Source organism: Leuciscus leuciscus, assembly GCF_965113295.1.
Source record: "Leuciscus leuciscus genome assembly, chromosome: 22".
Classification (NCBI taxonomy): Eukaryota; Metazoa; Chordata; class Actinopteri; order Cypriniformes; family Leuciscidae; genus Leuciscus; species Leuciscus leuciscus.
The window spans coordinates 12,216,239-12,228,062 of NC_138746.1; the positions used below are offsets into that span (position 1 = coordinate 12,216,239).

Below are 11,824 nucleotides of genomic sequence, written 5' to 3' on the forward strand. Positions count from 1 at the left end.
TGTCTGTGATTGGCTACAATGATCAGCGCCTCAAAAACATGTTGTAAATGTACATCAATGACACTCTTCAGCGAGCGCTTACACAGATACACACGCAAGTGTTTCAAAACACTTTCAAACACTTCCTTGTGCTCTCAAACGCTCTCGTGCGTTTATCATTGTAGCCAGTCACAGACATATCCGATGAGTGGGTGAACACAATGGCCAATCAGAAGTGTTTATGATTCTGCTAAACAGCGCTCAAAGCGTTATTTTTTTTTTACTGAAGTCGGTACTTTTGACAACACTAGTTACTTGTATATAACATTATATTAAACATTATGTTTTTTAAATATTTTTGTATTGATTAAATATTAATAAAAAACTTTTATCAGATAAGTTCTCATCTGATGTTTAAATTAATTTCTGGCTTTATTGTGATTCGCTCTTTTGTATCTGCAGATCTTGCCGACAGCTCAGCGTCTTTTGGATGAGCTTCTTTCCTCCCAGTCTACCGCTATTAACACCGTGTGTGGAGCCCCGGGTATGCACTGACCTACAAACCACAATTCATGAATTTCTAGGTGTCTAATTTTCTGTGAAGATATGCAGACCTTGTAAATCCTCATTTTTCTATTCTAACGATTGATTCAACAGATCCTACTGCTGGTCCTTCAGCCTCTGACCAGAGCACCTGGTATCTAGATGAGTCCACCCTAAGTGACAACATAAAGAAGACCCTGCACAAGTTCTGTGGCCCCTCACCGGTTGTGTTTAGGTAAAGGCAACCTGACTGGTACTACCTACAGTGTAGCACAGTTTACTGTTGTCATCTGTGTTCTAAACCAGTGTTTCCCAAACAGGCATACATGGTATTTGGGGGTACTTTTTCAGACATTTTTTATTTTATTTGTGTGGGTAAAGAATATACCTCACAAGCTAGAGTGATTCTTGAAATAAGGGACAAAACATGTTTTAGAAGTTAGTTTTTATTATTTAATAATACAATAATTATAACATTATTTATTTGTAGACAAAGGTCTCAGCCAATGAACTGAAAATGTTTCTTTCCTAACAATTTACATTTTATTCACTTTATAACTTAATTTTTCAACTCCGTCAGATGCATCAAAAAGCATGCTATTTTAATTTGATCCATCCAAAAATAGTGTAAAGTCATCAATTATGTAATAATGGTGTTCAGTAAAGGAGTTAAGTGAAAAAATACACTTTCTAAATTCTTTTCATGGGTTAGGGTTATGAACAACAAACCAGTTCCTAAATAAATCTAGTTCCTTTTAAATATTAAACACATATGACCTATTTTCTTAGGTAAATCAGACATAATATCATGTAGTTCAGTTGATGTTTTAATATTTTAACACAAGAAATGGAAAAAAGAAAAAAAAAATCTTAAAAATGATCAGAAACCTTCATCTGACAGTGTTAAATACTGAGGGAGTTGACAAAGGTTCAACTGAAGTTTACAACAACTGATTGACAAGACAACAAATTAAGACAACTAACTAATTTTTAAGCTAATATTTAATTTAATACAACAAACCTTCCATTGGTTTGTTTTTCTTTTTTTTAGCAGTACAGTACATCTCATTATGGGTCTTCAGTAGCTCACAGAATACAGGAAGCTTATGTTAGGTTCCAGCAACAGAAATGTTCCCATTGTGAAACCAAAGAATCTGTAGCCCGTCTTTAAAACGCATCAATTATGTACATTTTATTTAAACAGTGAGAAATGCCATCGGACATGTTCACTCTCTATGAAGTCCATTGCGTCAGTCCATTTGCTATTGCTGTGATTTCATGTGAGTGACAGGTTGTAAAAAAAAAAAAACAGTTGAAAAAAGATGTGTTCAGAATTATTTATAAGAACAGCAATATTCCATAAAAAAAAGGATAATACATTTTGATTTCATGGTGACAGTAGATGTAAATATGCTTTTTATATAAGGCATGTAAATCAGGCCAAATATATATGTAAATAAAATCATGAAAAAATATAAATTTTTTGTATGGTTTGATATACTACAGATATATTAAAGTATCCAAATTTCCTTGATGTAACTTTTTAAGTATTTTTATTGGGATAGATTTCTTTATTTTTAACAAAAATAGGGCTTTTGTGTGTAGGACATGTTTTGTCCCTTATCTCGAGACTACATTTATGTATTTAAAACTAGCCTATTTTGTGAGACTTGTTTTATCCAATATTGATTTGTATTTTAATAATGATCAAAACATCGTTTTATATAGACCATCTTAGTATATTACAAGGGCCACAAACATAACTGTTCTTTTTTGTCTCTTGTTGTTCTTAGTGATGTGAACTCCATGTACCTGTCGTCCACTGAGCCTCCGGCAGCTGCTGAATGGGCTTGTCTGCTGAGGCCCCTGCGAGGTAGAGAGCCAGAGGGCATCTGGAACCTTCTGTCCATTGTCAGAGAGATGTTCAAGAGGAGAGACAGCAACGCTGCACCTCTGTTAGAGATACTCACCGAACAGTGTCTCACACATGAACAGGTACCAAACCTGACTCTGCCACACTTCACACCTCAGGGTGACCGTTTCAAGTGTAAAAAATTGCATCATCCTGTTGAAAACACTTGTCACATTTGTGCCTTTATTCAAAACATTTATTTAATTTTATTTGAGAAGGAAATTAAATATTTAGTTGTTGACTTTATATGCTTAATATTGGATTGGATATGCATTTTAAACTCAACATGAATAATAAATATTTTATTCTAATGATACTCTACTGCTCTTTTTGTTCTTCCTCAAGATCATTGGTTGGTGGTACAGTGTGAGGACATCTGCCTCTCACAGCAGTGCCAGCGGGCACACAGGTCGCAGTAATGGGCAGACAGAGGTCGCTGCACATGCATGTGCCAGTATGTGTGATGAGATGGTTGTCTTATGGAGACTGGCAGTGTTAGACCCTACCATGAGTCCCCAGAGGTGAGCAAGATTTTACAGCTGTTGAGCTCTAAAGTACTAGTGATTCTTATTTGTTGTGATGTTGATCTAGAGTTGCTCAATTAAAGATTTGTGGCTGTATTTTTCATCAATTAGGTAAGGTAATGTTTTTCCCTTTTTGCGACTCCTCAGGCGCTTGGAGCTTGCCGCCCAGCTGAAGCAGTGGCACCTGAAGGTAATAGAGATCGTGAAACGAGGGCAGCACCGTAAGTCTCTGGACAAACTCTTCCAGGGCTTCAAACCAGCTGTTGAATGCTGCTACTTCAACTGGGAAGTGGCCTACCCTTTACCTGGCATCACCTACTGCAGCGCAGATAAGAAAAACGCTTCCTTTTGTTGGGCCAGGGCAATGCAGCAGCAGCGGGGCATTAAAGCTGGGACCGGTGGGGAATCAGGAGATGGCACTCGTGGTGGAACCTCAGAAGGTTCTTCCTCTGAACACAAGTCAAGGAGTAACTCACATCTTCCCCAGCAGGAGGTGGCTGTCCGCCCTAAGGAGACCATTGTGAGCAAGAGGAAAGGAGTGTCTGGTGTGAACAGCGGAGGCGTTCTGGTTTGTCTAGGTGGCAGGGTCTCTCTCTCACTTCAGGAGGGAGGAAAAGGCATGTATAAAGCCAACAGCTCCTCCCCATCAGCTGGTAGTAAGGCTAAGCTAACGCAGAGCAACAAGGGCTCGTGTGGAAGTTCGAGTGGTGTCAGTGGGAAGCACCCTGGCGCAAAGAGGCGAACCAGCAGTGAGGACAGCTCTCTAGAGCCTGACATGGCAGAGCTGAGTCTGGATGATGGCTCCAGCCTGGCGCTCGGGGCAGAGGCCTGCAACACCTTCGATTTCCTTCCTCCTCCTCCCGAGATGTTGCCTTCACCCAGCCCGCTGCTTCGTGAGCCACTCAAATACACCAGCGGTAACGTTTCAAAAGAGCGTGCTTTTGAGACAAAACATGTGGCACATGCTGCCATGCCCTCTGCTGCTGATGCCCATGCCTGCTTTTCAAAGGAGAGCTCCATTGCAACCCCAGTAGTGGTAGCTATGGAGAAAGAGGTGGAGGTGGATGCAGACCTGGATGAAAACGGAGGAGATGAGGACCCTGTAGACGATGCTTTGCCCTGTGCCTCGCTCCCCAGCCAGGCTCAGCGGGGCCGCAGAGAGGGAGATGGAAGTGGAGCTTCAGGGGCCCCAGGACCTCAGGCGGCTGAGGCAGCAGCAGGTGCAGATGCTGTGGGTGAAGATGACTATCAAGCCTACTATCTTAGTGCTGCCTCAGAAGAGGGAGCGGATAGAGGGGTTGCAGACGGCAACCACGAGGAAGAGCCAGACATCTTTGCTGGGATTAAACCTCTGGAACAGGAGGGCAGGATGGAGGTGAATTATTGATTTGATTAACTTAGAAGTTAATTGATAAATAAAATCTGTTTATGCCATTATTTTAGAAAGCATCCTGACTTTACCTCATTTTTACACGTGTCTAAACTTTTCACAGTACTGTAGCTTTGTAGGTAGGTTTCTTAATGCGTTTTGTAGATGTTGCCGCAGTTCTTTTGGATTTAGTCTGCCTCCGTTTTTTCTGTTTCTTCATGTAATCACAGACAGACTCGCTGATGGTGAGATCAGATCATACTGGCTGTTGTCAGACTCCTTATGTATAAATTCTGGAACATGGCCTACATGGTTGTTTAAGTAATGAAAAGCTACACACTCCATCAATTAGGGTTAGAAGAACTGTTGCCACACGTATAACATACTAGAAACATAATAATCACTGCAATAATGATCCAAACATAGACTCTTAAGCATTTGCCTTTTTAAACCCAAACGTAGTATGTGTATATATATACACACATGCACACAAGTGACATGGTTTAATAAAAAAAAATAAAAAAAACAGCAAGAAAAACAATTAATAATTTATTAACAAATAATAATCCTTCCATCAAGCAATGTAGTTCTTGAGCAGTTTTTAGTAGAATGGTTGCCATGGAACACACATATGCAATGCTGAAGTAATACTGATTTAATGAGGTCACACGTTTGTTTATAGAGTATTTCACAATGGCTCTAAAGGCAGCACAGCCAATCATAATCAAGTACTGGAACTGTCCGTTTTATAATTGTATAAAGAAAATGTTGCAAAATAGTTACCAAAATAGTGGTCAATGGCTTGACCATAATTTTTACTTTTTATTTTATTTTATTCTATTCTTTCTTTTCAATTTAATTGCACAGAACTTTAAAAGGTTTTCAAATGTATAATGGTGTGTTGCAGGTGCTGTTTGCCTGTGCTGAGGCTCTCTATGCTCACGGCTACAGTAATGATGCTTGCCGACTGGCGGTTGAACTTGCTCGAGATCTTTTGGCTAATCCGCCCGACCTGAAGGTGGAGCAGCCACAGACAAAGGTACCGAAATAGTCTTTTTCATTGATTTCCCAGAGGTTTCAGCTGTGACATACAATCATACCGGTGCTCACCTTTGAAATTGAATATCTCCTTGTCTCGTTTAGGGTAAAAAGAGCAAGGTGTCGACCACTAAACAGACGCAGGTGGCCACTAACACCCTGTCTAAAGTAGCCTTTCTGCTGACTGTGTTGAGTGAGAGGCTGGAGCTCCATAACCTGGCCTTCAACACTGGCATGTTTTCCCTGGAGCTGCAGAGACCTCCTGCCTCTACTAAAGCTCTGGAGGTAAAGCAGATGTCAATCTCATAAATCTGGTGATCTGCTAGTAGCCAGTATAGTTTGTTGTTAGGGATGTGTCTGGTCTTGTTGAAATTTGGAAGTGTAATATCAGGGTTTTTTTCTTCTTTTTTTTTCTAACTTTATTGTATTTTAATGTTATAAAATATTTACATGTTTTATATTTTAATGGTGTAAAAGTATTTACATGTTTTATATTATATTATAATTTATGTATTCATGCATAAATATAAAAAATAATGGCAAGTAATATAATTCAACATTAGCAAATGAGGTGTACACAATTTGCAGAGATTTGAGCACTTCTATTAACACACAGTATTACAAACCACAAACTAAAAATGCATTGTAATGTTTTGATGCCTGATTTCAAAGATGTGGAGTATTTTTTGTCCCAGAACTCTAAACTACTGTGCTCTTGTGTTAGGTCAAGCTGGCATATCAGGAGTCAGAGGTAGTGGCTCTCCTGAAGAAGATTCCTCTGGGTCTTGTAGAAATGACTTCCATAAGGGACAGAGCAGAGCAGCTCCGTGATGGAAACTTCTGCGACTATCGTCCGGTTCTGCCTCTCATGCTGGCAAGCTTCATATTTGACGTACTTTGCACCCCTGGTAAGTCACACATCGACCTTATCCAACTGTTTTAAAAATGCTCTTTAAAAGCCCCAAAATCCCCATGCTCGTTTTTCATATTTTTTTGCTATCACTTGCCTGTTGCAGTGGTCTCTCCCACGGGCTCTCGACCTCCTAGCCGGAACCGTAACAATGAAATGCCTGGTGATGAGGAGCTGGGATTTGAGGCTGCTGTTGCAGCTCTTGGTGAGTCAATTTATGTGAAAAAAATATATAAAACCAACCAGCAGTAATGTGTGTTGTAGAAAATATTCTTTCATTCTGTTTCAATTATCTGTCCTTTTCATTAACTTTTATTTTTAATATTTTTTAATATTTTTTTTATATTAGGTATGAAGACAACGGTCAGTGAGGCAGAGCATCCTCTGCTATGTGAAGGCACACGGAGAGAAAAGGGAGACTTGGCTCTAGCACTGATGATCACCTATAAAGATGACCAAAGCAAGCTTAAAAAGGCAAGTCTTTTGGAGTTATCCTGTCACCATTTAAACTGCCCTGTCAGTCATCTTGTCACAGTTAAAATCCTCCACATTCAATTTAATTACATTTTCAGAGAAATGTAGTAGTACGTTGATCTGCCAGTCATGGGTCTTGATGCTGAGAACTTGTGAGTTCTCATGCTGAGAACTCTCCTCATGTGTTTGTAATTTGCATAATGATGCATTTAAAAGTCAATGACCAAACGTATCATTACAAAAGTTCAAAATGCTATTGCAGATGAAATGTGGATAACTTTGAATAAATACCTTATTTGCACATATATATGAATATTCACAAGTGTCCTGTTTCATGTTAAAGTGCCACTGAAAATATTAGTGCATGCTCCGCGGATCACAGAAACTCTTTTTGGTAACGTAATTGCGTTTCAACGTTGAATTAAGTTAAGCTTCTTTTTAAATAATTGTATGTATTCTCTATAGTTTGTACATTGTGTCGTGTGATATAATTGAATGATTACAGCCACTGATTTGCCAGTGCTTATAGGCTTCGAATAAATGCCAGCAGCCATCAAGTTTGTTTGTTTTAATTATAGGCTGCTACTGTTTAATTGCTTTGGTCTTTTAAAATAGTTTTGTTTGATAAGTTGTATAAATGTATCTGTGGTGGCATAGTAAAATTTCAGTTGTGATTTATTTTGTCATTCCCTTTTGCTTTCTTAGTTGATAGCCTGCATAACTTCAACCAGACATTAATATTCAAGCACAATGAGAAATGTTTGTTTTTGACATGTATGAATTAATGCATGTAAACCTTCTTCATCTTTTTCCGCAAAACACACAATGCTCTATATGGGTCTGTAAGAGGCCCCTAATGATTGGAAACGTAGTGCTGCAGGGTTGCTAATTTCACCTTCACAAGGTTTTAGTTCAATTCTATAAGCTTACCACAACAATTAAAATGTTAAAATTGAATTACAAGTTCTTAAATTAATTGACTACAAAGCTAAAAGTTACAAATGGGGGGTTTATTTACAAATGTGTATAATTGTCAAAAGTATGAGGATTATTAATATGGGAATAATTAGACACACACTGCTGTGATTGTTCTGTCATTGCTTGCTAAATAATTTCGAAGTGTCTTTATTAAATCCTAAAGTGGTTTAACTTAGAACCAGGAATAATTGAGATAATATTGTGCTCGGTATGTTTTTCATCTTCAATCCAAACCTGGGTCTCGAGCCAACAAAGTTTTAATCCCGTCTGGCTAGCGCACTTCCCATAATGTTTACTCATTAAGTCAGTAGGTGGAGAGTAGGCTGTGTTTTGTGGCTGTTCGAAACACATCTGACCACATCAGTGTTTACACTACGAAAGCAATCTATTCAAATGCATTTTCGACTACCTCTGGAAGTGGTTAAAAGTGGACAAGTTTGTGATCCAATAAACCAAAACACATCTTAATACCAAGTGTAAACAAGGCCTTAGTCTCTCAAATAACATTTTTGTAATGAAGGATAAGCCAAGATATCATGTGTGAAATGCAGTAAATGTCTTGTATAAATGTCTGATTTCATCTTTTTGTAGATTCTGGACAAACTCCTTGACCGTGAGAGCCAGACGCATAAGCCTCAGACTCTGAGCTCATTTTACTCTAGCAAACCAGCTACCAGCAGCCAAAAGAGCCCATCCAAACACGCCACCCATGGTGCCAGCGGAGCCGCGGGGGGAGTGTCAAAGCACACCCCTTCAGCAACATCAGCTGCTGTGCAGGGCGTGACCGGCGGGGGAGCAGCAGGGCAGCAGGGAGGTTTAGCGGCTGGTGGAGTTCAGAGCTCAGCAACGGGAGAGGGCATCTCTGACAACAGAGATCAAGGTGAACCACATCCACCAAAGTGTCATGGGTAGACACTTCAATTTCAGAAGGAAATTCATTGCTTAAATGTTATTGAATTGGGTCCCTGTGGAGTTTGAAGTGACCTAGTTTAAAGTTGTTTTTTTATCCCTCTTTCTTTCTTGGCAGAGGGTGCGCAGTCGACCTCCTGTGAGCAGCAGAGCGAAGCTGCACCCTTCAAGCCTGAAGGCACAGTGCCCAGTCGTCTGGCACTGGGGGGCCGCGGGGCATACGGCACACGCTGCTGGGGATCACCTGTACGACAGAAAAAGAAACACACTGGTAGGAGACAGTGGTTTTGTTAATTAGACAGATAGATGAAGTGCACAGATCAATGCAAAGATGATCAGTTCACCCATTAGCCTTTTTTTAAATAGTTATTTAATAATATATTATTTGTAAAAAAAGAAAGAAATCCAAATATATTGCATATATTAATTTAATTTATTATTTTTAACTATGCATAAAGAATTTTGAGAGTGTAAAAAGGTGTTCTTTCTGGCATGTTTTCTCAGGCATGGCAAGCATTGACAGCAGCGCTCCAGAGACCACCTCAGACAGCTCTCCTACTCTCAGTCGACGCCCACTTCGAGGGGGTTGGACAGCTGCTTCCTGGGGAAGAGGCCAGGACAGTGATAGCATTAGCAGCTCGTCATCTGATTCACTTGGCTCATCGTCATCCAGTGGCTCACGCAGAGCTGGAGGAGGAGCCAGAGCCAAGAGTACTGACACCAGCAGGTGAGACAAACCTGTCTTTTTGCCCTCATTGCCCCTTATGTGGGTTTGGTCTCGGTTTTTGGTGCTTGTCCATCAGCATCTCTTTTAAGCCCTTAACAAACACAACTAAATCTCTACTTCAGTACCTATTCTTTGACTAAATATGTTGTTTCAGTTCAGAGTCAGAACAGATTCTCTGACTCTAAGTCTGCTGTTTATGACACACACGGTCTCTTTCTCTCTTTATAGGTATAAAGGCCGCCGGCCTGAATGCCATGCTCCACATGTGCCCAACCAGCCATCTGAGGCAGCTGCCCATTTTTACTTTGAGCTGGCCAAGACTGTGCTGATTAAAGCTGGAGGGAACAGCTCTACCTCCATTTTCACTCAACCCTCTGCCAGTGGAGGCCACCAGGGGCCCCACCGCAACCTGCATCTGTGTGCCTTTGAGATTGGCCTGTATGCCCTCGGCCTCCATAATTTTGTGTCTCCTAACTGGCTGTCAAGGACGTATTCCTCACATGTATCCTGGATTACAGGTGAGAGATAATTGTGTAATCTGCAGGGATCACAAACTTCAAAATGATTTATTATCCCCTTGAAATGCAAATGTAATCTTTAAAATTCATATCCTTGGCATTAGAGTATCAATTCAGTTTGGAGAATTATAGTACTATACTAGAGTATATTAATCTCTCCAGGCTCATGTATGGATTGATGGATATAGATAGGTAGATATGGATGGATGGATGTTTGTGAAGCTGTTTCATGCCTATACATGACATCTGCTCTCTCTGGGTCAGCGGCAGCACCAATGCAGATTTGAATGTTCCGGTGTGATTTTGTCAAAGGTTTAATAGACACAGGCGAATTGTTGTCATTTAGGAATAAGATTGTGTGGGTGTTTGATAGGGCTGTGTATCAGCAATAAAGTCACAATGCGATGCATATAATGATACAGATGCCACGTTACGATATACATCACAATACGGGTCTGCACTAAATTTCAGAATTTAGTATAACAGCTGTTTATTAAACTGCATACTATAGGGCCATTGCAAACTGTAGGCAGACCAAGCAGTTGCCCTCTGCATTGTGAAGGGCCTCTGTAGCACTGTATAACAATATAGGTAATGGAGTAAGTTTCATCTTAACATTGGGCACTCCCCGCCAGGTACAATATTCTGTTTTTTAAGCACAGAAATAAAAATGTACTCGTTCTAATAAATTTATATTGTAATGTATCCTACTCATTCTAATATTTTAATAAAATCATCTTTACATTGCTGATAGGTTATCATTGCACTAATTAACACACACTCCCTGAAAAATTAGAAGCATTTTGTAATGCGCTTTCTTCACTGTAGCTCACGCGCACAAATTCGGACAGATCGCGCTCGGTGCGCGGCGCGTGCACAGAAACATTCAGCAACGCAGAAACTTCTCAACGCTGCCCTTAAATTTTTATCAATAAAATAGCTTCAGCACTGAAGAGCTACATTATCTTTTTCAGCAAGCAGTTGGTAACTTAACTGTTTTTGAAGCACTTTTTTTTTAAACTCACCGGCGCTTCACTGTTAATAGAGGAACACGGCACAGACTGAGGTAATTCATACATGCAAAATCTCTCTCTCAGGCCCATATGAACACAGACTTGATGTATTACACTTTTCTGTGAATAGAATATCGAACTGTAAATTGCTAAACTGCAAGCTTACCGGTGTTTTCAGAAAGCCAGCACTTTTATCCAGAGAGACAGTGTGTACACATGGTTACCAGGTTGAGAAAAATAAGCAAAACATTTCGCATGTTTTGAAGCTCGGGGATTAAGTCTCTTGATATCAGGCAACCCCAGGTATTTTCCTCTGCTTGCCAGATTAAAACCTTGTTCTAACCTATATATTATATTAATTAATTCCAGGACATTACCACGCCGTTTAAAACGCTGTTCTTGTATTCAAATTAAGCGTGGTCCACTGCTGCGCACATGTTGCGGAATGGATACAGAAGCAGCTGTATTGATACTCGTATCGCCAAGTAACATGTGATGATAATAAATCGTTGTATCGATGAATCAAACCAGCTCTAGTGTTTGAATTGAGATTGTGATCTTTTTAACAATTAATCGTGCAGCTCTAATTAAATAGATAGATATGGATGGATATGAAGTTAATACGAGAGTATTCTAACAAATGGGTGGGCAAACCTGCCTTTTGTTTGATTTTGAATTCTTCTGTCGTGTTTGCACAGGCCAGGCCATGGAAATTGGGAGTGCTGCCCTCAACATTCTGGTGGAATGCTGGGACGGGCACCTTACTCCTCCGGAGGTGGCGTCACTCGCAGACCGCGCATCACGAGCACGTGATCCCAACATGGTGCGTGCTGCGGCAGAGCTGGCCTTGAGCTGCCTGCCTCACGCTCATGCCCTGAACCCCAACGAGATTCAGAGAGCTCTAGTGCAGTGCAAGGAGCAGGTATTGTC

At 40.2% G+C, this 11,824-nt stretch overlaps 1 protein-coding gene and 1 long non-coding RNA gene across 8 annotated transcripts in view; one reads left to right on the plus strand and one right to left on the minus strand.

The window, feature by feature from the left end:
* The window catches only part of LOC309486747, a 251,941-nt gene that overhangs the window by 225,260 nt on the left and 14,857 nt on the right, over positions 1-11,824 (minus strand). The window lies entirely within an intron of this gene.
* Positions 1-11,824, plus strand: part of zswim8 (zinc finger, SWIM-type containing 8) — a 56,651-nt gene that overhangs the window by 17,004 nt on the left and 27,823 nt on the right. For all 7 annotated transcript variants that reach the window (XR_014201654.1, XM_082154097.1, XM_082154092.1 and 4 more), the window contains 15 exons: positions 442-523; positions 637-757; positions 2,316-2,517; positions 2,780-2,955; positions 3,106-4,333; positions 5,235-5,366; positions 5,471-5,650; positions 6,090-6,273; positions 6,382-6,480; positions 6,625-6,749; positions 8,319-8,607; positions 8,755-8,907; positions 9,141-9,363; positions 9,592-9,881; positions 11,593-11,816. Coding sequence is in view for 6 of the 7 variants with exons in the window: in XM_082154097.1 (XP_082010223.1) it covers positions 442-523; positions 637-757; positions 2,316-2,517; positions 2,780-2,955; positions 3,106-4,333; positions 5,235-5,366; positions 5,471-5,650; positions 6,090-6,273; positions 6,382-6,480; positions 6,625-6,749; positions 8,319-8,607; positions 8,755-8,907; positions 9,141-9,363; positions 9,592-9,881; positions 11,593-11,816 (3,708 nt within the window). In the remaining variant the exon portion in view is untranslated. The remainder of the gene's footprint in view (positions 1-441; positions 524-636; positions 758-2,315; positions 2,518-2,779; positions 2,956-3,105; positions 4,334-5,234; positions 5,367-5,470; positions 5,651-6,089; positions 6,274-6,381; positions 6,481-6,624; positions 6,750-8,318; positions 8,608-8,754; positions 8,908-9,140; positions 9,364-9,591; positions 9,882-11,592; positions 11,817-11,824) is intronic.